General features: G+C 46.8%; 1 protein-coding gene across 1 annotated transcript in view; it reads left to right on the top strand.

Annotated features, from left to right (window-relative positions):
* The window catches only part of LOC144784430 (BOS complex subunit NOMO1-like), a 318,569-nt gene that overhangs the window by 252,385 nt on the left and 39,833 nt on the right, over positions 1–26,351 (top strand). The window contains exon 27 of the mRNA XM_078663178.1: positions 16,903–17,013. Within this exon, the coding sequence (XP_078519304.1) occupies positions 16,903–17,013 (111 nt within the window). The remainder of the gene's footprint in view (positions 1–16,902; positions 17,014–26,351) is intronic.

Raw genomic sequence — 26,351 nt, 5'->3', positions numbered from 1 at the left:
TTCAACTCTTTGTGGGGTACGTAGGAGCTAAGAAAGGGAATGCTGTGAAGAAACAGACCATCTCAAGATAGATAGTGCTCTGCATCAAGATCTGCTACACATTGAACTGCTACGCATTGGCCAAGAAGCAAACGCCTGAGGGTTTGATTGCTCATTCATTCATACTAAGGCTGCAAAAACTCTGTTAGCCTGCAGAGTATGTGCCCTGGATATCTCTGTCTTTGCACACATTTACCAAACACTAATGTCGGGATAATCTTGTACATCGCAATGGGCGCTTTGCCCGTTCGGTTCAGCAGGACCTTTTGATTTGAAATTGTTTTGAAGACCCACTTCTGGGGAGGTATTGCTTGGGTATCTATTCTAATAACAAATCTGCAGCTAGAAGTCTCTATCAGATGAACACATACATTACTTACCTTTGGTAATGCTTTATCTGGTAGAACCTCTATCTAGCCACAGATTCCTTACTGAGCCTCCCGTCCTCACCACTCTGCGAGCTGATTGCCGTGCATGGAACATCCTACTCAGAGCCTTAGGTTTTTCAAACCCGTGATGAGTTCTCATCATGGCTCCGCACTCCTGGCTTAGAGAGTCACAAAAATAACTGAAGTCAGGGCGCTGGGGTGGCAGCTGTGTAGGTACCGTGCATGACACTTCCGGCATGTAAAATGCAGGTGTAGTGCTGAACGATGACGCCTTACGGCGCGCAGGGGTACTCAAAAACTTCCAGATCCAGTTTGGCGCCTGGGGATTATTCTAAAGTAAGGTGACTGCAGGTAGATAAAACCCTTACTAGATAAGGCGTTAGAGAAGGTAAGTAACTTGTGCAGGTGCACCGCACCTACCTGACCCCGATCGGTTGATCACAACTCGCACTTGTCTATGCCATATTGTCAGTGAAGATTTTTTTCACATATTGGGGCACTATCCGACATTAATAGGCTACTGGGAGGTGGTAATGAGACACCTCTGACATTTCCCGGTGGCAAATTGTCTGCTAGTAATAATAATAATAATAATAATCTTTATTTAGATATAAAACAATATCTTTAAAAGTTTTTCCCAGATCACATGTGTACAGTTTTGTGAATAAAAAAAGGTTAAAAAAACCCATACGGGCACAAAAAGCATAAAAAAATAAAAATTTAAACTGTTATGTGCAACAAGACCTGACGTCTCTCGTACAGCTCCCATTATATTCAAATGATAAAATCGAACCATAAGCATACATGCTACCGTATTTCAATTTATGTTACGACCCTCCTGATCGTTGGAAATTCTGTTACAGTACATTATTTAATCTAAAAGGTGGGTGGCAAAGCCATAACAGTTTTCTTTGTGTTGAGAATGCGATACGCTTGCTGGATAAATTGGGCCAATTTTATATTTAAAACAGTGTTGTCCGCAGACAGAGCGGCAATGATGGCATGCCTACAGGTCCGAACTCCCAACCTGTTCCATTCTGGCCTGAGCATACGCCTGCGTTGAGAATTGAAGGTAGGGCAGATGCAAACCACGTGCAAAATTGTTTCTGACACTAGCCCGCATCCTCTACATGTTGTGTCCTCCTCCTTACGACGCCAGATGGGTAGATTTTGAAGAAAGCGCCAGTCCCCCATTCTTAGGGCTATAAAACTGCGCTTTAAATAGAGTGAAAATGTGCTGGAAAAATACATAGCAGGGGATAGCCGTTTATAGGAGGTGACTACTGCCCAGGAATGGCTGCGTTTCGTGAGGAGAGCTTTGTCAGTGGCGAGAGATGTCAATCTCGCACATTTTTTGATTGCGTTTTTAAAGGCAGACTGACTAGGATTGAGGGCCCAGAGGTCGGCAGCTGACATTTGATGGGTATAGTCCTTCAAAAGACAGCCAAATGATCCTCCTGGATTGCTCTCGTTAATTTCTTTCCAGACTAGGGATTCTAGTGTGCCTGGTTCAGCCTGTCTTAATTTGTGGCAAAGCTTAAGGTATGTACCAACATTAGAGGCTTCGTAATTAGTTAACCCCAACTCTAATCTGATCTGTGCTGGGGATGCGGAACTTGGCAGATGGAGTACCTTTTTGAAAATTTTAGTTGTGTGTTTATTTAAAGCGGTGTTCATTTTACCTTTAAAGATCTCTATACCATATGATAGTGTAGGGCCAATCTTTGCTCCTAGGACTTCCAATAGGGGAGAAAAGGTTGGACCTGAAAGTTTCTTCGACAGTTTACAGAGTGATACCGCTAGTGCCGTGGCTTTGGCTGTGATCACACTACTCTGCTTTATAAAGTTGCCCCTGAAATCCAAATAAACGCCTAGATATTTATATGATTGGCCAGTGGTAAGGCTTGTTTTGTTAAGTGACCAGCCACCACCGCCGTAACGTTTCTTGCCAAACGGGACAATCAGGGTCTTTTCCATGTTGACTTCTAGTTGGTTAATGATCGTGTATTGCATCAGTGAGTCGAGAAGCCTTTGTAACCCTACCCTTGTGAGGCTAAACAGGGCCAGGTCATCGGCATATAAAAGATTACATAATGCCGTACCTCCTACTTTAGGCGGGTGACTGTTTACTTTGTCTAGGGTGCTTGACAAGTCTGCTATGAAAAGGTTGAAGAGAAGGGGGGCCAGCACGCATCCCTGTTTGACGCCTCGTGAGGTCATGATTTTTCGCGAGAGATGCGTGCCGGACCCAGGTACTGGAGTGCAGTTGGATAATTGGGTTCAGGATTTTATCTGGAATTCCCCACTGCTTCAGTTTTTCCCAGAGTGCCGCCCTGGGGACCCTGTCGAATGCAGCTTTGAAGTCGACAAAGCAGTAAAATGCTGTCCTGGATGTTGAAAGGGCTTTGTCGATGATGGTAGAGACTGCTAATAAATTTGTCGTGGTTCCTGAGTTGGCAACAAACCCTGTTTGATTCAGTGGTATCAGATTATGGTCCTTTACCCATTGCCCAAGGTCCTCCAGGATAAGCCCAGCGTAATGTTTCGCCTCTATGTCCAAAAGGGCAATTAATCTGTAGTTGTTAGGGGCAGCGCGCGATCCAGATTTATAAATGGGGTGGATAATTGCACCCCGCCATGAGTCCGGGATTGTTGCTGTCCTCAGAGTGTAGTTGAAAAGGTTTGTTAGCACCGTGGACCAGAAGTGAATGTCCGAATTGAACAACCTCTGTGGGAGGCCGTTCGGACCTGGTGCTCCATCTTGTCTCCCTTTTGTCACTGCTTTGGTGACTCTTTCTTCGGTTAGTACATATTCCGCGGCGGACCCTTGTATTAGATCAGAGGGAGTACTCAATGATACACCAGCGCCAGTGCCATATGCGCTGGCTGATCCAATAAGATCTAAGTGGTCTTGTGCCTGGAAGTGGTCCATTAGGTATGTTGCCCATTCCGATTCCTGAATATTTGCTCTGCCAAAGTTTGTCAGGTTCAAATTGGTGCGGTTGACGAGAGCCCAGAATTTCCTGGAATTTTTTTTCTTGCTCTCCCACACCAGTTCAACCCAATATTGGGTTTCCTGCGCCTGTTTCTCTTGGGTAATAGCCTTCTTGAATGCTTTTTGAGCTTGATGGTATATAGTAAGATAGGCGCTATTCCCAGGGAATTTTGAAAGTGTCCTCAGAGCTTTGTTTCTCGTTCTCTTTAGAGACTTTGTGTCGGTGGAAACTGCGAGCCCGGCTGATAGAGTGCGGCTTGAACCCTGCACTGCCACTGGAAAGCAGCTGATCCGATGAGAACAAAACAGCGACCATTTCACTGTCGGGGAGGCGTCTTGGTCGAATCTGCTTTTGATAAAGTCCTTACTTACTATTAAAATGTTCTGGCTGTTAATCTCACTCCATTTGAGACGTTTTAAATTTTCAGAGTATATTCCCTTGTAGGTTACGGGCGCCATTTTATGGGAATCTGTCTTTGTGTTGTGAGAAATAACCTGCGGCCTGTGGTCACTTTCAGACCGTGGATGGATGCAAAAACTGTCCAGATTGAATAATAGTTCTGAATTACAGATGGTGAAATCTAGGTAAGAGTTTTTGCTTCCGTTTGACCAGGTCCAGTTTGGGGGAGAGTCACTGGTTGACCTGCCATTCATTACCAAGTAGCCTGCATTGTAGAATCTCATCACGGAGAGCTCACCCAGTTTATTGAGGGCTTGATTCGGAGGTTTAGTTTGAGTCATGGCCTCAATGATGTTTGTCAGGGCGGGTCCTTCCATGTCGGCTGCTTTCCCCTGGAATAAATTGGTATTGAAGTCCCCCGTGACAATGCGGTCCGAGTTGGGGTGTTCTGTGGCAATGTCATTCATGATTTCACTGAGGCGGGCCAGGTGGTCGTTTTTGGTGCGGGTGCTGGGGTCAATATATACGTTTATGAGAAAGAGTGAACGCTGCTTCCTCCACGGGTTTATTTTGACCCCAAGTAACCAGTCTTCTTTGAGTAAAAGTTGATTGAATGAACCTTTTAAGTTGTTAGAAATATATGTTGACAGACCGCCTTTAGAGTGACCGTAGCGGCTGTCCCTAAGTGCTGGCTTCCAAAATTCAATGTAACCTGCAATAGGGCGGCCCTCTGTGGCCCAGGTTTCCTGTAAGGCAATTGCTGCGTGTTTGCGTAAGAAGGCCAGAGTGTCGTCTTGGAGGTTTTTTGGGTGGAGCCCGCTGATGTTCCATGAGCACAGTGAGAAGGGCAACCGCCCTTGCCTGTTGTCTGTATTTAACTGTAGTTCTGCTGCTGGGTTTGGTTTTCCAGGGGGTTTATATTTTTCTGCCTGCGTCTCGGCCACGAACGGTCAGTTTGAGTTTTTAGAGGACAGGATCGCTGGCAGCCACCCCCAGCCTTGGCTTGGGTCTGCATTGTCACCGTCTTTTTCAAAGGATTTGATTTCGACGTCTGGTCCTGACGCGTTTTTTAGAATGGAGTAAGGTCTCGCATGAACTGTTGATTTAATGGTAACCGATTGTCTAGGTGGAGTCGATCTGGTTAGCAGGGAAATTGGATACCCTGACGTGGAATATGGGTAACTCTAATTCCCCAGTTTCGCAAGATGGACTTGTGTTCCATAAAAGCTCCTACCCAACTGGCCGATTTAAAAGTCGCCACAGTGACCTCTGATGGTTGGTTACCTCTGGGGGGGAGGAATTCAAAGAAATCAATGCTGTCCGTGGACAACCCTGCGAGCCCCGGGATGCCTTCCACGAGTTTTATCAGGTTCGATCTATTAAGAATGTCGTGTCGACCCTTGGATTCATATTCAGGAGCCAATAGGATCTGATGGCGCGATGGATCGTTTTTGCTCACCTCCGGTGCACTTAAAAGCAGGTTGTCAAGTTTATCGGGTAACATGGCTGGTTTGGTTTCGTGTGTCTGTTGTGTCAATCTTTGCAGGGCCGTCTTCAACGGTGGGCTGTGGCTAGTCAAAGTTGTTGAATTGTTACAAATGGTTTTAGAGTAGTTTGATCTTAACATTACATTGTCCTTTCCGGGTGGAATTGGAGCCATCGGTGACTTCGGTTTTCCTGGTACCGTCTTGGGCCCGGTTGCACTTATCATGTCTGAGCTCATCCCTGTATTTTCTGTGGATGCGCTTAGCTCGTCCATTTCTAGGTCCGTATTTGGCTTGCTTTGGTCCTGGTAGCTCCTCGCTGGTTGTTGGGTGATTATTCCTAGGATTTCTCCATTGTGGTTTGACGTAGGCAATAATGCACTGGTTTTGGTGTGGAGTTTATTATTCTCTGCTTTTGCAAAAAGAGGGAAGAGTTCCTGGTGGGCCACATTGGAACTTGCCCTGAGTTTGTTTCTAGTTTTACGCTGGCGTTTGCGCTCTCTCTTACTGCATGGTGGAGGGAGCGCTGGGGGAACTTCCACTGTTGGAGCGGTCTGGGGCACTGGGCTGTCTTTTGACCCGGTCACAAGTTGGTCTGGGCTGATTGTGGGCCCAGTTGAAGTCAATGGTGGACCGTTGTCGTCTGCCGGCTTTGGTTGTAGTTGACCACAGAGGCCCTGCCTGTTCGGCTCAATAGGGCCGGTGGTTATTCCTGCTCTTGGCGGCACCCCTTCGTTCATATTTGCACTCTGCTTGACAAGGTCTTGGGTAAGGTGTTGCTGTTCTTGCTGTGGGGGGTTGGAAGGTGTAGTGAGGACGTTTCCTCCCCTCATCAACTTGACTTCCCTTATGACGGTGGTTAGGCATTCTGGAAGCAGAGAGAGTCTATGATTGGGGAGCAGCAGCAAACTGATTGGGCAAGCTTCGTGGAGGCTTGCTCCCTTAAGATTAAATTGTTTAGTTTGTCTAATTTGCTGTCGATCCCAGACGTGAATAATGACAAGGTGTTTAATAGGTCAACCTGCACCTCCAATTTTACCGAGTGATAGTTTAATGCGTTAACAGTTTGTTGGAGGGTCTGGAGGAGTTGTGGCCAGGCACTAGTTGCTGTATGATCTTCGGTGTTAGACTTTTCGTTTGAGGTGTGCCTGGGGGAATTTTGAGTGGTCTTGAAAAAGAGAGACAGATCTGAGATGAGCTGATCATTCGAGTCGAGCGGTTCTGACTGATTTTGCAGTGAGTCCTTTGTTAGTCCAGGTGGCGAAAATATCATGTACGAGGGGCTCGAGGCTGGTGATACAGTTAGAGTGGTTGTTGTTTGTGGAGCTGGGGGCGGCTGGCTGCTGTTGAGAGGCACAAGGTTGACTTGCCTATGGATTTGCGCCGTCGTCGTTTGCCGAGGCAAAACCACTGAGGACTCCATTGGTGTCGCCGGGCGAGTTTCAGGGGACTGTGTTAGAACTGAGCAGGCCTTTGTTGTGCACAAGGTGCGGTCCAACTGGGTTTGCGATGAGTGAGATGATCCTTTTTCCTCTGCTGGGGACACAGGAAACTTGCCCGATGGAGAATGGGCATATTGGAAATTTTTGCTGTTTACGATGGAAGTTTCGTCATTTCGCCGCTTCCTCAGCAGGTTATTGTGGGTAGATCCAAAGATGTAAACTTCTGATGATACTGTCGCCTTCTTGGTTTCGAATGCCCAATGTTGCGGTGAGGCCAAATGGATCAACCCTGGTTGAACCGGGGTTATAGATGTGATAACCTCCGGAGATTGAAAATGTGGTTGTGACGATACAACAGTCTTTGTTGGCGTTTTTCTGAAATAGTCCCGCAAGCTTAGTGGTTTTTGAGGTTTTGATCTGTGGTTGGCCTGGTTTGACGCCTCAGTGACATCAGATTGGTTGGATTTCTTTCGCTTTGGTGGCGCCGTGTACTTCCTTACTTTTCCAGATCTCATGTTCTGTAGTAGGGGATCTCTGTGTATAGTCATAATCTAGTGAATAGTCCCGCCCATGTGCGTGGACCCCGGCAATCAAAAATAATCTCTTAAGTTGTCAAAATCATGCAGAAACTGCAAAGACACTTAAGAGAGAATTTAAAGACAAATAATGCAGCCTATAACACAGGCTACACTGTCCAGTACTTCAACTAGAAATTCCACCAAATAACACCACACATAAGACATCCAGCCCAGTTTCTACCAAGAGAAACTTGCCTCTACCCTTAAAAACACTCTGGAATAATAGAGAGGAAGGCATGGACAGACAAGCCCCATAGGCTGCCATTATGTGGCTTAAACAGGATACTGTGCCTTTAAGGAAACCTTCTAGAACCTTCTCCCAGTATCCCAGAATGCATAGCAGGTCCAACTGACTTCAGTTCTTTTTTCCGGCTCCTGCTTACAGGACCCTGGCATTGAGCTATCCCTTGTTTCAAGGGTTTATTGCATATTTTGGCACTTTTGTGTTTTAAAAGTGTTGCAGTTTACTCTCTTGGTGTTCTCTTTCTCTTCTGTGTGCTGCTTCAGGTATTTTAGGGCTCTAAAATGCCTGGACTCTTTGTGAAGTGTCCAGCATGTGGGAGGAAGAAGGCCAAGGGTGATCCACATGAGGTCTGCATTGTCTGCCTCCCTGAAGATCATGTCCCTGAGGAGTGTGTCATCTGCCAGCAGTTTACCACTAGTACTCTGAAGGAAAGGGCGAGGATCAGGCTGTCTGGCCTTGAGGAGAGGCGTCTGCAGGCTGCAGGTGGGTCTGGGCAGTCCGGGAAGGTTCCCTCTGCCTCTGCTGAGGCCTCTGGGGGGCTCCCCAGGGGCAGGAAGTCCGGCAAGCGGTCCCGGTCTCCGTCGACGTCGGTGGCGTCGACGTCGATGTCGAGAGGGATGACGGCGGTGTGCTCCCCTTCTCCCCGGGGCTCCGGGTCGAGACGCCGTGATGACTCGACGTCGAAGGCACCGCTGATGAAGCCGCCGTCGACGTCATCATCATCACCGTCGGCGTCGAGGTCTTCTTACCGACGTCATGGACGGAGCAGGCACCGGCGCTTGCCGTCGAGGCGACACCGCCGGTCGCCGGCGAAGCACCGGTCGGCGTCGAGGGGCTCCTCGACGTCGAGAGCATCTAGACGGCGGCATCGCCGCTCGTCGTCGAGGAAGGACCGTTCGACGTCGCGGAGGCGGCGTACGACGTCGCGGAGGAAGAGGTCGACGTCGAGGGATCGGCGTTCGACGCCGAGGAAGAAGAGGTCGACGTCGCGGAGGCGGTGTTCGACGCCGGAGACCCGGAAGCGTCCTTCGACGCCTGAAAAGCGACGCTCGACGTCGAGCAGACAGAGGTCGGCGTCTGGGAGTCGTTCAGTCTCTCCAAAACGGCGCAAGAGGGATTCTAGTCCCAGAAGTCACGCTGCTTCCAGTGGGGGACGCAAGAGGAAGCGATCACCAGCTGAAGGGGCGGGCTCTCAGCCCCCTTCGCCTAAGGGGTCACCGGGCTCGGTGTACTCTGCGGTGTACACTCCATCTCGGCCTCGGTCGACACCCCAGCCTATTCCTAAGGAGGTCCCTCCTCTTCCTAAGGAGGATCCTCCGCCCCTGCCTCCACTTCCAGCGGACGACTCACCACCACCGGTCCCTCCGCATGGGCCCGCCCCGCAGCCGATAGTTCCTCCGCCGAGGTCCACTTCGCTGCCGTATTTGCCTGTACCTCCTAAGGGGACCCCAAAACCTGCACCCCAGGGGGCTCCAAGGAAGACCCCACCGCGGAAACCGGTGGGGCGGCCACGGACTGGCAGGTCTCGCTCTCGCTCTGGAAGGCGGGACAGATTGCGACACAGATCGTCCACGCGGTCGAGACGCCGCCATAGGAGGCGCGAATCTCGATCCCGCACAAGATCCTCTGGTTCCAGGGGGTATTCTCCTACCCTGTCAGGATCACCGGACACGAGGGTTTCCCCAATTGATGACCTGGTGGCGTTCCAGGATGTCCTTTTGAGAGGCGCTGCGAAGCTGGGCATACCCCTGACGGTGCCCACGCCTAAAACATCGGTGATATTTGAGACGTTGCACCAAAAACACCTGTCTCGCCCTCTCCTGCCTCTGGTTCCGGGCCTGGAGGAACCAGCTATGGACCTTTTCCTCACCCCCGCGGTGACGAAGGCGGCGCCATCGAGGTTGCTGAGGAAGTACCGGGCCCCGGATTCGGATCCGGCCTTTCTGAGAGCGGAACCCCCTCCGGACTCCGTAATTGTGACGGCGGCACGCAAACAACATGCCGCCACACCGTCGTCCACGGTTCCCCCGGATAAGGAGTCCAGGTGGATGGATTCGGCAGGGAGAAAGGTCTGTGGAACAGCCGCTACCTCCATGAAGGCTGCGAGTGCCACGGCGCTGTTGGGCCGATACGACCGCGCCCTCGGGGACTCCCTCGAGCGTTTTGCGGAGCACTTGCCTCGCGAGCAGCGTGCGGACTTTCAGGAAGTGCTGAGTGAAGGGATGCTGGTGGCCAACCAGATCATCAGCGCTGCAGCGGACTCTTCCCTGTTGGCTGCTCATGGGTTTTGCCATGGAATCAACCAAAGACGTCACGCCTGGCTCCGTCTTACGTCCCTGAAACCGGACGCACAGCAGAGGGTGGCCAACCTGCCGTTCTCCGGCAAGACTCTCTTTGGGAAGCATGCGGACGATGAGATGGCCCGCATGAAGGCGGAGGCCGAGACGCTCACGGCTGTGGGCCTCGAGAAGCCTAAGGAGGCGAAGAAGGCGTACCGCCCTTTCCAACGGCGGTTCGGTGGGCAAGGCCGTGGACGTGGCCAGGCTTCGGGACAATCGCAACAACAACAACAGTTCCGTAAGCCGCTCCAGAAGCGCTAGAGGGGCAGGGGAGGCCAGCAGTCTGCTCCGGCGCCCAAGGGCCAAGCTGGGTCTAGGCCCTAGGTACTTACTTCCCCCGGATCCGTTACCCACTCCGGTAGGGGGAAGCATTCAATTTTTTCTGGCAGAGTGGAGAAAAATAACTCGGGACAAGTGGGTGCTGAATATTGTTTGCAATGGATACAGTCTTCGGTTCACCAGCCCGCCTCCATCGATTCCTCCGGTCAGCTCGCGGTTTCAGCTGCTAGAGCTCCAGGTGGAGGCCGATACCCTGTTAAGGAAAAGGGCGATAAAAGACGTGCCTCTGTCCCAGAGAGGAAGAGGTCTGTACTCCCGGTTCTTCCTGGTTCGCTATAAGGACAAGAACGAGTTCAGGCCCATTCTGGACTTGCGACAGGCAAACAAATGGATTCGCAGGGAAAAGTTTTGCATGCTGTCGTTGCATCAGATTTATCCTCAGTTGCGACAGGGAGACTGGCTCTGTGCTATAGACCTACAGGATGCTTACTTCCATGTGCCCATTGCACACAAACACAGGAAGTTCCTGCGGTTCCAAGTCGGCACCAATCATTATCAATACACAGTACTCCCATTCGGACTGAAGTCTGCGCCGAGAACGTTCTCGAAGTGCATGGCGGTGGTGGCAGCACACCTGCGGAAGAACAGGGTGTTTGTCTACCCGTACCTGGACGATTGGTTGATCAAGGCATCCTCCTTCTCGGAAGCGCGAGCACACTTCCAGAAGACGTGCGTTCTCTTGAACCAGCTGGGGTTGCACATCAACATGGCCAAGTCTGTCCCGACTCCGGTCCAATGCATACAGTACTTGGGAGCCTCCATCGATACGCTGTCGGCAAGCGTATCTCCTTCGGAAGAGCGACGATTATCTCTCCTTCGGAAGGCTCAGGCTCTTATGACGACTCCGTCTACAACAGTGAGGACGGTGTCTTCTCTACTGGGATCGATGGCCTCTTGTATCTTCCTGACGCCGCACGCACGACTGCACATGAGACCGCTGCAGGAGTGCTTGGAAGACCAGTGGGATCAGAGGAAAGGATCCTGGGACGACAGGATACGACTGTCTCTGCATGCTCTTCAGTCTCTGAAGTGGTGGTGTTCGGCGGGGAATCTCCTCAGAGGGGTTCCTTTTCACAAGGACATTCCCAAGCAGACTGTCGTGACGGATGCTTCTCTCCTGGGATGGGGAGCGCACTCCGGGACTCTACAGATTCAGGGAACGTGGTCGCCAGTGGAGGCCACGTATCACATCAACTTCCTGGAACTCAGAGCTGTTCACTTGGCACTGAAGGCCTTTCTTCCGTCCTTCCAGACCAGCTCCCTGCTTGTGCAAACGGACAACACTACCACGATGTACTACCTCAAGAAGCAGGGGGGCTCGAGATCTCGCACTCTGTCGCAGGAGGCGCAGGCGATCTGGCACTGGCTTCTGGCCAGAGGACTGACGATAACGGCTACCCATCTGCCAGGTGTGCAGAATGTTCAGGCAGACGCACTGAGCAGACTGATTCAGGAAAACCACGAATGGGTCATAAACGACGAAGTACTAGGAGACGTCTTCGCGAGGAGGGGAACCCCAGACATAGATCTGTTCGCCACCGCCGAAAACAACAAATGTCGAGACTTCGCCTCCAGGTACTACCAGAAGGGGACGCTGGGGAATGCGTTATGGATCAGCTGGTCGAACAGCTTTCTGTACGCTTTTCCACCCATTCCCCTGATTCCGGCGGTACTCATCAAGCTGGCCCGGTCCAGGGCTCGGATGATACTCATTGCCCCGGAGTGGCCCAGGCAGTGGTGGTTCACGGACCTGCTTCACCGATCTCTCCTTCCTCACATTCGGTTGCCGTGCAGGCCGGACCTTCTCACGAAGTTCGGGGGGCGGATGTTACACCCCAGCCTCTCGTCTTTGAGTTTGGCGGCATGGCTCCTGAGATAGTGCAATATGGCCATCTGAATCTCCCCGAAGATTGCATGGTCATACTGAAGGAGTCTAAGAGGCCTTCCAGTAGGACTTCATATGCTTACAAGTGGAAGAGGTTTTGTATCTGGTGCCAGTCTAAGAACCATGACCCTACAACCTGCAAGGAAGATGTCATCCTCCCTTACCTTTTACATTTGGCGCAGTCTGGCCTTAATGTTCATTCCATTAAGGTTCATCTTGCTGCATTGACTGCCTACAGGAGATGCCCTTCACAGACTTCTTTTTTCCAGATCCCTGTGATCAAAGACTTTCTGGAAGGATTGAAGAAGGTGTTCCCTCCTGTCAGGCTTCCCTCGCCTTCATGGGAATTGAATGTGGTGCTGTCCAGATTGATGAAGGAGCCTTTTGAACCCATTCACAAGGCTTCGTTGCAGCACCTGTCCTGGAAGGCGGCGTTCCTCGTGGCCATTACATCGGCCCGCAGGGTGAGTGAAATTCAGGCGTTGTGTTGTAATGAACCTTATACTGTATTTCATGCTGCTAAGGTTGTGATGCCTACGTTTTTTCAGAATCCTTCCTCTCCGGCGGAACGATCTTTGCATTCCCTGGATGTGAGGAGGGTGTTGAAATTTTATCTGGATAAGACCAAAGATATTCGTAGGTCAGACCAGTTGTTTATCAATTATGGATCAGTCAGGACGGGTCTTGCCACCTCTAAGCAGTCCATTTCTAGGTGGATTGTGTCCTGCATACAATTGTGTTACCAGAAAGCTAATAAGACCTTAGGAGGTAAGCCTAAGGCTCATTCCACCAGGGGCAAAGCTGCCACGACAGCCTTGCTCCGTAATGTGCCGATTGCAGAAATCTGCAAGGCCGCCACTTGGAAGTCGGTTCATACCTTTGCTAAGCATTACTGCCTGGACTCTGATGCCAGGGCAGACGCTCAGGTTGGGCAGGCTTCGCTGCGGAATTTGTTCGCACAATAGTGGCGTTCTGTTCTTTCTCCACCGCCGCTTTGGTGTGGGGATGGGCTTGCCATTCTATTCACTAGATTATGACTATACACAGAGATCCCCTACTACAGAAGGAGTAGTTTCTGTCCTGTAACTCCAGTTCTGTAGTAGGGGTATCTCTGTTATAGTCATAAGCGCCCGCCCTCCTCCCCGGTGGAGAATTGTTCATGTAAGTAATGCTACAGGTCTGGCGTTTTTACGCCTTCAAAAAGAACTGAAGTCAGTTGGACCTGCTATGCATTCTGGGATACTGGGAGAAAGTTCTAGAAGGTTTCCTTAAAGGCACAGTATCCTGTTTAAGCCACATAATGGCAGCCTATGGGGCTTGTCTGTCCATGCCTTCCTCTCTATTATTCCAGAGTGTTTTTAAGGGTAGAGGCAAGTTTCTCTTGGTAGAAACTGGGCTGGACATCTTATGTGTGGTGTTATTTGGTGGAATTTCTAGTTGAAGTACTGGACAGTGTAGCCTGTGTTATAGGCTGCATTATTTGTCTTTAAATTCTCTCTTAAGTGTCTTTGCAGTTTCTGCATGATTTTGACAACTTAAGAGATTATTTTTGATTGCCGGGGTCCACGCACATGGGCGGGACTATTCACTAGATTATGACTATAACAGAGATACCCCTACTACAGAACTGGAGTTACAGGACAGAAACTACTCCTTCCGAGGTATAGTTGAACTCTTCTGAATACTCCCAGAGCCAAGGCTCGACTGAACTAAGCCGGGCTTGCGGTGGCTTGCAGTAGCTTTTTATTGCAGCGTGGTTTTGGAGTTTGGCCACCGTGCGTTATAACTGTGCAATTATATAGCTATATATGTATATAGCTAGTGGCACCCGCCTGCTCGCTTAATCCAACCTACCCTAGGCCCCCCCAACCTTGACCCCACCGGCTATCACCACCTCGCCCCTCCGGCTCAAGCCAAAGGCCTCAGATCAACTAGGGTTTCGTGCTGCACGGGCGCAATGTGATCATAGAGCGCTAAGTGCAGGCACGTCGGGGGGGGGGGGGGGGGGTTGCGGTGGAGCCGGCAGGACCTGGCCGAGATGGTCGAGACCTAGGCGGGCTCTAGGATGAGGAGCAAGGGAAGCAGCCCCAAATCTAGTGAGTTCTGTCGACAGGCCAAGTGACGGGCGAGGGGGCAGGGGATGGCTGAGGGCTAAGAGCACAGGGGAGTGGAGTCGCCCGCCAAGAGCCCAGAGGGTGCACTGGGGACTGCGAGGGGTAATCTGGGCAGAGAAAACTCAGGAGAGAGGTCTAAGCGCGAGGGGCTCCGTGCGCCATGCAACTTGCAACTTGCGTGATTCGGGGGGGGGGGACAGGAGAAAAGGCCGCCCGGGAGCACCTACACACCAGAGCCCGTCAGCGACGGGAATGGCGATAATTTGCCTCCCAGACAGCCTCTGAACCCCTGTACCTCGCACCCCCTCACGTGTGCTGGTTACGCGCTGCTCCTTACCGCGATTCGACCGATGTCCCCCCTCCGATCTCAGAAAACTGCGAAACATGCAGCTGCCCAACAGCCTCGCAGTGCCCGGCTCCCTCCTCCCGGCTTTTTTCGAGTCTCGAACGCCGCGGCTCACACACGCCGCGCACTCACCGCCTACAGCCTCTCCACCCACCTGCGTCACCACGCCTTGCCTGACGAGCAACAATAATCACGCTAATGGGACGCGGCCAATCACGGGCACATAACATTGTCTGCTAGTGTTGACCAAGCACAAGAAGGCACTCAGAACATGCACCAGTTCATTGATCTCGATTTGATACTGTCCAAACTGCACATCTCCATGACCTGTAAGTCTCAATTACCCCCCCCCCCCATTGGATCGTTGACTACACGACTTAAATCCATTATGCTGGAAGGGGTACCTGAGCGCACTAGAGATTTAAAACAAACAAGAGGCCACCTTTATCCTGTCCACTGGGTACTAGTGAAAGTTAATCCGGTGTACCTTGCTGCTAGGAATGCCTCATTGCTCACCGGGGGACTGCGGTGGTCACTGACCACATTGCTACCTCCTCCCTTCCCGGGCTGACTAGACTTCTTCTACTTCACTGGGTGAGTGGGGTACTCTTCATAACTCCCCCCCCCATAGGATGCCCCCCTCCACGCCAGCCTCAGTGTTACCTCCTGCATTTGCCATGCTGTATTGCTTTAGAAACTCTATCCGGTTGCTCTGTTCTTTTTTGCTGATAGAAATTGTATGTACTAATATGGTATTGTCATGTATGCTGAAATGCCAATGAAGAAACTCTGTCAAAAAAATAAAAAGGATAAAAGTTTGTCGCCCATTTTGAAACTCCAAAACAGTCCAAACCCAGTCTGTGAGACTTTACATCCCTTATTCTTCTGTGGTTGCTCTGCTTTCTGTAGGGCAGGTAACACTGCTGTTTGTTGCTGTCCATTCTGGTGTCTCCTTCGAGGACTGTTATAAACTTCCTTATGCAGGCTTTCCTGAGACCACTCGCATGCATTGCTACTTGGAGTGAATGCTTAGACAAAAGAAACATGGAAAGGAGTTTGCATCTTTAGTATATTTCACTTGTTACAAAGGCTCCAAAGAAGAGCTAACATAGTGCATTTTGATTTTTTTTTCTGAAGTGACAAATGATTGATAACTACAGACCCTGTCCTTCCTGTAAAACATTCTGGCACAGGAGACAAGCATTGTAAAACTAGCACCGGTGAGGTTTGGCTCAGTACCACAGAGAGGATCTGATTTTGCTTGCATATTTTCAACCTGAGAGGGGAATCCTGATGCTTAAATTTCCCTCTTTGCCCTCATCTGAATTCTTTTATTTTTGGACAGTCCTACTTTGAGAGTCAGCCATTTGCCCATAAATGCACTTATTTTTCATAAAGGTTAAAACAAAGTAAATGAGTGTATTTAGATATGTCATCAGGCAGAAAGGTCATATGTATACATCAGTGCACCAGTTTTCCACCCTGTCCAGTTATTTCCGTCCTCTCAGTATAATCATGCTGCTTTTTCCTACCTGCTGTTTAAAGTGCTTCAGAATGGGTTTGTAAATGATAGTTACAAAAAACTGAGTGTACGTTACCATCATTAAAAAGGTTATTTGTGCTTTTACAGTCCATGACTAAGGTATAGAATGCAAATTGAGAAATCCTATACTTCAAAAGGAGAAAAAGTAGTTCCAAATAAAGTTACATGATCTCATTATTTATGGAGAGTGCTTAGTCATTAGAAGGTACAATTGATAATAAACTTTGATGGAAATGAACTGAGGCCACTTGTTAAGAAGTGAAGAGAGATCATATCACAAGATTGGAGCAGAGGCTAGAAGAGGCAGTTCGAAGAGCCCAAGAGAGTGATGGCTGTGATCTTCCACTTCTCACTTTTGCAGTTCATGCTAGCATTTTGGATCTTCTTTGCTACCTCTGACTTCCCTGTAGTCACTTCCACTTGTAATCTTTCTCAAAATTTGCTCTGCATGATATTTCAGTACCATGAAACAAACAGTTTTTTGTTTATTGGTGTACAGAGTTCTGGATGCTCAGATGCATCACTGTGAGCCTCTGCGTAGTTGAAATGCTTTTCCAGAAATATTGTGTTGCATGCCTTTCATTTCCCATTAATGCAGGTGAATTTATTAAGAATATGTCTGGAGTGCTTTTTGCTATATCTATTGTGGCCATCCCACATGATCACCATAATTGTAATATTGTTTTGCATGCCCTTCATATACCATTAATAAAGATGAAGTTCCTTAGGAACAGGCATTAATTAAATGTGTTCTATTCATTTTAGGTTGCCAACACTGACATTGATGATGTGAATATTATCGCATTTCGACAAATCAACCAGTTTGATTTAAGTGGCAACGTGATAACTTCATCTGAACATCTTCCTACTTTGTGGGTAAGTGTTTATCACTTAGTTTTGCATCGAAGGCATGGCTGCCTAAGCCAATCTCGATATATAATATATAAATATTGGAGCACTTGTGCACCTGTAAAAAGACATGTTAGTATTGTGGCTCCCTGATACGTGTCATACCACAGTCATCAGTAAAATATAGTCCTTGTTTACTCCTCTTCAAATCAATAGTCCAGAACTCATAGAAAGTGGTAAGTGGTTTCTTTACTCCATCTCCTGCCATCAACATAGAATACAGTTGGTTTGATAGTACAAGGCACAGATGATTCAGCTGTTACGTGTTTTGTCCAACCTCTGACTTTTTCAAGGCTATATAGAGGAACCTATTCCAGAGATATGATAATGAGTCCAAGAGTACGTATCCAGTTCAAGCAGTAAAAACAAACTTGAGATACCAACCTAAAAGAGACCAGTTGTCCACTTGTATAGCTTTGAAAATTAAGTAATGTTCCTTCACCAGTTCATAAAAGGTTGCCGTCAAATTATTCTCCAAATGACTTGAATTCTATAGTCTGTCGTTCTCCATAGACAGTATAGCCTTAGACCTTGATAAGTCCTAGGCGTACCGTACAGGCAGAAGCAGTTTCAGCGGGTGTCCTGTACTAGCAGTCTTAATATGTTTTCACAGTTTGTGATTACTACTCCAGCTTATGATATAAATGTTTTCTTTAAACCAAATGTGAATTTAAATCAGCCAGAAATGTGATCAGAATTTAGGAAACGGTATATTAAAACCAGAGTTGATCTACTTTGTATGCCCAGTGGGCTCATGAATGTGTCTTTTTAGAGAGTTTAATGCACTCTTTTCAACTGCAGTAAAACAGTGTCTTTCTACCAAGCCGTTGAGCATTATTGTCTGAGATCTTCCGAGACTACCCACCTACTTTGCCCATAAAATGTAATTCACTTCACAAGGACAGCCATGCTCGAGTAGGACTCCTTGTGTCTGACATACTGGCCTTCCTTCGCTCAGGTCCTTAGTGAGGCTAGAGTTTTCTATGCCAGATTCAACACCTATTTTTTATGCTCCCTTTTTTATTGCAACTTTTGTTTGAAAAAAAGGAAAACAAAAATCAAACGGACTCCATATTTCCAGTGTCTTGCAAACTGTAACTTCTAAGTTAAACTTGGTCCAATTGATATTTGACCCATAGAGGAGCAGTGAAAAGTGTGTAGACTTCAGCTGTTTGCTTGAGTCAGAAACAAATTGAATCATAAGGGCATTTTGTCCTCAGTAAATATTTAAAAAATCTGAAAATCGAAAGCCACGTTGATCGTACTCGCTGTGCCTCTACTCCCGTAAACAAAACAATCCGAGATCCCTAGGAGGTAGTGGAGCCTGGTCACAAGGAGACAAGTACATATCTGCTGTTTTTTATGTGCAAGGAAAGCCTCAGTAACACCATTTGTGTAATCTCTGTAGGCCCCCCGCAGGCTCCATGGCCGCACCTCCTTTAGAAGACCTATGCAAGACTAAGTGTAACACGAACCAACAAACAGCCCCTGGATCAGACGAATATATGATGAATTCCCGCATTCTTTTTCTCCGCGGGGAATCACAACGCGGTCGTTATCACGACCGCGTTGTGATTCCGCATACCATTACTCCGCAAGTCGTAACAACGACTTGCGGAGGGGGGGCACTGGAAGTTGGAATAGTATAATTTACTATTCCAACTCCAGTCTGTGCGGACAGTAGGGAAGGTGTTGGGTTTTAAATCCAACACCCCTCCCCCACCCCTCCCCCTCCCCAAGTCGTTGTTCCGACTTGCGGAGTAATGGTATGCGGAATCACAACGCGGTCGTGATAACGACCGCGTTGTGATTACCTGCGGAGAAAAGAATAGTTGTAAACGTTGTTTACCGGATCAGACATCACCAGCACACAGACTAGAGCAGAGTTTCTCCTCTAACATTCTGTGAACCAAATACAAGTGATATTGAATTCTCCAAGTTGATTTAAATAGTTCTGAGGCTGGGGAAGAACTTTGGCCTTCGTTATCTTACCCTTACAGATAGGATGGACAATACCTAGTATGCTAATAAATAGGTAGTACATCTTTTTACATTGTAAGATTGAGAAAGCCTTTTTAAATCCTTGTGGGGGTGACCACGTGCAAATAAGGGGACTCATCATAGGGATACTTGAGGCACAGAACTAATGTTTTTTATTCTTGTTTCTTCAGCTTGTCCATCTCCGTCCTTTGCGCACTTTGTCTCCGTCTGCCTCTGTTCTACAGTCTGTCTCTTTGTTTTTCTTACTCCTTCTTCCTATGCCTCTTTGTCTATCTCCTTCTGTCCCATTATGGCACATTTTGTCTGTCTTACTCTTCGGCTCGCCGCCATTCTTTTCCTGTTTTTGTTGCTTCGTCTGTTCTTCTGCTTTAACACCTCCTTTCTCTGCCTCTATTGGTCTCTCTCATCCTGCTGATGTCACACTCCTGTACTGTTGGGAGCTCCCTTAAAGTAATACCCTAACCTAGTTCAACAACTCAAGATAATGCCTTTATATCCATCTGTATTGCAATAATTCCCCAAGCTAAGGGACCTTCTAATCCTACCAGCAATACAAAATAAAGTCTTGTCTAAAAAACTGTAAGTAAAAGATTTAGCCTTAGTACTACCTCTTAAATAGATAAATAAATATAAAGGAGAGTAACAGAATAATAGAAGGGATTCCTTGTGAAGTTTGTTAATAGCTCCTGGGGTGACCCGTGGGCACTCTTCCGGGCTGTGATGGGTTCTATGATGTACCACTTTTGTATTGCACTCGAGTTGAAAATTCAATGTGGATTGTCAAGACTTATCTCCGCAAGCAGCTCAAAACTCTTCTCTTCCCTAAATAAGATTTTCTTTTTTTCCCTTCCCCTCTCAGCTAACTTCTCAGATCTCACAGCGCGGGGATGCCTCCGGGTCACCAGGCGCTTTACAAATCCTTAAATAAATAAAATAATAAATCTCAAGGAGGAGATAGTAGCATTGGAGATCAGATACAGTTTGTCACGGTAGTCACATACGTCTTATGTTCAGCCACTGCTATTACTGGGGAAACATAGGTTGCTACTGAACTTATGAAAGACATGGCAGTTGAAATAATGATCAAGAAAACAAACCAAAGGCTTGTAGCCAGCCTAGGGCAAACCTATGGTTTTAAATTCAGGAACTGCTCAATGAAGTCGGACTACATGATGGAGTATGAAGAATTATCAGACCACCTGTTGGAACAGGGCTACCCTGTTAGACTGATCAAGCAAGCACGTAAACGGGCATGGTACAGCCCAAGAGAAAATCTGCTACAACCAAGGGACAGAAGCGGTTCTACCTGCGAGAGGATGATGTGGGTGACAACCTTCTCTACTAAAAGTAATGCCATCAAAAAGATTGTAAATAAATATTGGACCCTCATAGTAGATGATATTGAGCAGAATGCGCTTCCCCTCCATTAATACAGAAGAGCGAAGAGCATCAGAGATCAGGTAGTCCACTCTTTCCTCGATCCACCAGAACCAGCCACTGTGCTATCCATGTGTAATCTCCCTTCCATGTTAGGACACCACAGATGTGGATCGTGTAAAGCCTGCACAATCACGATACAGTGCAAAGAGTTCATGCATAACCAACGAAAAACTGTCCTAAAATCCTACACAAATTGCAACACCACGAACATTATATATGTGATCCTGTGTCTGTGCGTTTTGTTATATGTAGGCCAGACCCAGCAAAAAGTAAAAACCAGAATACTACAACACTGTAGTCTGATACGCTGCTAAGTACCAGGCGCTCCACTGGTGGAACACTGCAAGAGGCTGGGGCACACCCCTGACACTCTCAAATGGACTGTCCTTTAAAAAGTTTCTCTGGGGCCTTTCCTCTCATGCCTTCATTCCTTTTGGAACTTGTGGAGTCATTTTTCCTTTATACGTGCTGGTATAATGAAGGCTTTCACCATCTCCATATGCTGTAAAATGCAGGGTTTTTTCCTTCCAATTGTCTTTACTGTGATTTTTTATTTTCCCCTGTCCCTTGTAGGGACGTTCTTTCCTGGACTCTATATGCGGTGTTGTCTATGTACTGCATCCCTTCTTGTGCTCCGCTTTACATACTTGCTATTTCTTTGGACTTTGGTTTTCGTGGGTACCTTGTCTCTGGCGATGATGAACCTCCTCTATCTTGTCCGATGCCTGGTTATGTTCCTTCCTCTGGATGTTACGGAGGCATTCCCTTTCTAGCGTTCCCGATGTTAGCCCTTGTGTCTGCTTCTCTGTGTAAAATTCAGGTCTAAATTTCTATTTAACAGGGTTTTATCCCTGCTGTCTTCCATATTAAAACCTTTTAAATCTGGCTATAGCTGTATCGATTGGATGGCCTTGCTTTCTGGTGCCAGCGGCTGCTCTTTTTCTTCTGTGTGTGATATTCTCACACTCTCGATTTTGTTTTTCAGTCGTATTGCATGTTTTGGCCCAAAACCCTTGCCTCTGACCTCATTGGATAATATGGGGTTTATCTGTTACATCTGACAGTGTCCTCATTTTCCTATATTAGTATCATTCTGTGTGATTCGAGAGAGAGAGAGATTTGTTTTAAGGAAATGATGTTCTATGAGGAGTATAATAGGCTGTTTAAAAATGGTATTGTGTTTTTTTTTTTAATTTCAAGAAGATTTTATTAAGAGAAATAGTGATCCAAATAATAGCAAACAAAATACAAAGAGGCGATACATTCCAATATGAGAGGAATGCGAAACCATGGGCATCATTTGATCAGTAACGAAGCTCAATGTAAGTAAAAGTGGAAAACAGGCAAACAATATGAAGGTAATGAAATGAGCCAATAAGGGAGTACATTGTTCAGAACTTAGAACGTATCAATCCCTAATATGGGGATAGGGGGAGGGGAAGAGAATAAGAACCATAGGAAGAAGGAAGGAGAGAAAGGAAAAAAGCAACAGAAAGAAAGAACGGGATGAGAGGACAGGAAAGAGGAAGAAAGAAAAAAAGAAGGAATCCCACAGGAATAACCCAATGTACCGCAACTACCAGACAAAAATTAGGTAGACATAACAACAGGAAATTGAGGGACTACACCTTTCGCAGAGAGTTCCATATATTCATCCAGAGTTGCCCAAACCCCCTTAGAGATGGAAGGCGACAGGTGTGCTAGATCTACTGAAGTGTGAGCACTGCGTAAGAAGGAAACCCATGCCCACCAAGTATGATATGAGACAGACGAGAAAGATTTCCATTCCATAAGGACAACTTTGACCGCTACAGATAGAAGAAGGTCTAAGAGTTGTAATTGTAATGGATCAAGGGGAAGAGGCGTAGGAGCCGCCCAGGGGCCTAATAGAACTAAAGGAAAAGAGAGCTGGAGCTCAATGTCAAAGATAAGAGACAAATGTTGCTGAATAAGGACCCAGAAAGGTTTAAGTAAGGAACAGTTATAGAACATATGTGGAAAATCACCCGCCTCAACGCCACAACTCCAACAGAGGTCATCCTCTTTAAGGTTGAGGGAATGAAGACGTACCGGAGTCCAGTGGAGTAGATTGATCGAGAAAAACTTGGACTGTATTAAGGAAGGAGCTATTTTATTACGTAACGCTAATTTGCCAATGGATTGCCAAGCTTCGGTGGAAATATGATCCGTAATATTGTGATCAAAATGACGCAACCATTTTTGCTGTGCAACCGTCTGATCAGGAAGCAAAGTAGAGGATAGAAACCTATATATGTGGGAAGCAACATGACCCGCTTTGAGCCAAACAGAGAACAGCGAGACGGTGGAAGAGGAGGGGTGAAGACGAGTTTTCGAGATCGCAACCTTGATTTTAAGAAAAGTGTAGAAGTCTAGATTTGTTAGAGAATGTTTGAGCGCTAAAGTAGAGAAAGGTAAGGGCTCACCAGAATCATCATACAGATGTTGTACAAGAGAGATACCTTTCGTCGCCCAGTACGACATAAGTGTGGGAGTGATATTGAGTTTAATTTTGGAATTACGCCAAATGGAAGACCATCTAGTTTTGTGCAGAGGAAATGCCATCTTTCTATCCACTTTCTTAAGTGCGACAATTGTATCAATAATGATAGATCGGGAGAACAGAATATGTAGAGTGGAAGTAGTACAAAAAGAGGCAATTGGTAAAGGAGCAGCTAAATCCTGTTCTATGAGTAGCCATAGAGGAATATGACGGGTTGGTGGAGAAAACCATAGGGCACCTTGGGAGGCCAAAAAAGCAGTCTGGTATTTTTCCCAGTCCGGGAAATTACAACCCCCCATATCACAAGGTCTACGTAAATATTTATATGCTAACCGAGCACGTTTGCCGCTCCATAAAAATTTGGAGGTGATACCATCAATTTCCCGAAAAAAAGAGTCAGATAATTTAATCGGAATCATGGAAGAGACAAAATTGATAAGCGGAGTTATCATCATTTTAAGGGTTTGTAGGCGACCCCACCAAGAAATATGTTTTGGAGACCATGTGTCCAGAAGACGACGAACTTTAGCAAGAGTTTGAGATTCATTATAAGTAACCGTGGTATGTAGCGTGGAACAAAAATAAATGCCTAGATATTTGAGATGGGTAGCTTGCCATTTAAAGCCAGCCGAACCCATATGGGCAGGAAAGCAGTAGGCATTTAAGGGGAACATTTCTGTCTTATCTTTATTTAGGGTATATCCCGAGACCTTAGAAAACAAAGAAATGGTGTCAGAGATAGCAGGAATGGCTAACGCGATATCATCCGAGAAAATGAGAACATCGTCAGCGTAGGCTGCAGTTTTAAGACAATGAGGGCCAAAAGAAAACCCTTTGATATCAGGATGTAAATCAATCAGCCGAAGGAGAGGATCAATAGATAACAAAAACAAAAGAGGGGATAAGGGACATCCCTGTCTCGTGCCCTGGCAAAGATTAAAAAAAGAGGATGTAGAACCATTAACTCTAATATTAGCTTTAGGTTGGGAGTACAAAGACATTACCATGTTAATAAAAGAGTCCCCAAGGTTATGTGCATGTAAGACAGCTCGAAGAAAAGGCCAAGAGACCTTATCGAAGGCCTTCTCCGCATCGAGGGCCAAGGCCGCGGCAGGTAGTTGGGATCGCTTAGCCGCCCCAATAATATGGCAAAAAGTGCGAATATTGTCTCTTGCCAGCCTACCTTTAACAAAACCAGTTTGGGAGGGATGGACTAGGTTGGGAATGAAAGATTCTAGACGTTTAGCCAGGATTTTAGCAAAGATCTTCGCTTCCATATTGAGAAGCGAAATAGGGCGGAAATTCTTAGGGTCCGAATGGTCCTTCCCCTCCTTTGGGAGCACTACTATGGTGGCTTCAGCAGCCGTACCAGAAACAGAACCATTACGAACAAACGCGTCAAAGACAGCCTGCAACTTAGGAACAAGCAACGGGAGAAAGGTTTTATAAAATAATATCGGGTATCCATCTGGGCCAGGTGCTTTCCCCGAACGGGTGGCCTTGATAGCAGAAACTATTTCCTCAGGTGAGATAGGTTCATTCAGAGTGGAGCGATCTTCTTCTGATACTGATTGAATCGGAATCGATTTTAGAAAATCTTGGCAGTTGTCAAAAGAAGCTTGGTTAGAGGGGGTATACAATTTATTATAGAAATCACGAAAAACTTCAAGAATTTCCTCAGTTTGGAATTTTTTAGAGCCAGTATGATCTGTAATAGAAGAGATCTGAGAGGATTTATAGGAGGAATCTTGGAATTTTAATGTAGCAGCCAAAAGTTTACCAGCCCGATTCTTTAAGAGTAATTTTTTGGACTTTTGTGCTTGGAAACCAATATGAGCTCTTTTAGTGACAATTGTATTATATTTGTATTTTAGAAGCTTAATTTGTTGCAGGATAGTCGGGTCTTTAGTATGTCTAAAGGAAGCCTCCAGAGTCTTAATTTCAGACGATAAATCAGTAAGTTCTTTTTTAATCGCTAAATTGCGTTTGGACATGCATGCAATGACTTGGCCCCGGAAAGTACATTTAAAAGAGTCCCATAAAACTATTGGAGAAGATACAGAATCCTCATTCTCACGGAAAAAAGTGTTTATATCCGTTGAAAATTCTTCCACTTGGGCAGAGTCATGTAACACTTCCGTATTAAGTCTCCAAGAACGACCACGTGGTTTCGGAGCAAAGGACGAGAGCGTAAAAGTGACCGCAGCATGGTCCGAGATGACAATGGGATGTATGAGCGGGGAAGAAGAAGCTGAGACAAGAGAAGAGTGAACTAGGAGATAATCAATACGAGAGAATGAGGAATGAGGGGAGGAAAAAAAAGAAAAGTCACTAGCAGTGGGATTATGGAGACGCCAAATATCATGCAATTTAGCAATGGAACACATGTTAAGCATCTGTTTGTGTGCTTTAGGCGGACGAAACTGAAATGCGGAGTTCCTGTCCAATAAAGGATCCATAGGTAAGTTAAAATCTCCACCAACAATAAGATTTCCAGCATGTGGGGTGTCATGCAATTTTTTAGAAATGGATTTCCAAAAAGCAGGGTTATCAACATTCGGAGCATAGATATTCATAACAAACAAATCATGTTGTCCATCCGATAATTTAGATAAGAGCCAACGACCCTCAGAATCATGCTCAGAGGAGAGAATCGATAAACCTGAATTCCTCGAAACTAATGTAACCACACCATTGCGTTTACCAAGAGCATCCGAACAAGACACATCCGACACCCAATCTTTCTTTAAGAATAACGCTTCTCTACTAGCGATCTTAGATTCCTGAAATAGGACCAAGTCCGCCGAGAGAGATTTACAATAATCTAAGATTTTAGATCGTTTCACCGGGTGATTCAAACCCTTAACATTAAGGGATAAAACATTTAAACCTGGCATATAACGGAAGGGGATACAAACGAAGACAACATTGATAACAGAGAAGGGGCGGAGTTCAAAAATATAGAAGACCAACCACTAAGCAAAATAGACGGTACGGGAGCATCCATGTGGGAGAACCAGGAAAAAAGAAAAGCCAGAAGAGGAGAAGAAAGACTAGAAAAGAGAAAGAAACGAGGCAGAGGGGGAGGTCTAAAAGAGACCCATATCATGCAAGGGAGAACGTGGAAAAGGCGAGTAGGAGACCCGTACTAGGAGCAAAAGTTGGTAAAGACGAATAGCCCAGTATTAAAAGACAACTGTCAGTGAGCTAAAAAGCAATAGAAAAACCATACTCATATAAATACATTTGATAACGAAGTACTAAATTGCTATTAGAAGACTAAAACCACTCAGAGTAGATTAACAATACCACAACGAGAGCAAGTTCGTGAAGTAAATAACAA

The sequence above is a fragment of the Lissotriton helveticus genome, chromosome 10, assembly GCF_964261635.1.
Source record: "Lissotriton helveticus chromosome 10, aLisHel1.1, whole genome shotgun sequence".
In the NCBI taxonomy this organism is placed as follows: Eukaryota; Metazoa; Chordata; class Amphibia; order Caudata; family Salamandridae; genus Lissotriton; species Lissotriton helveticus.
This window is presented reverse-complemented; position numbering and strand designations above follow the sequence as displayed.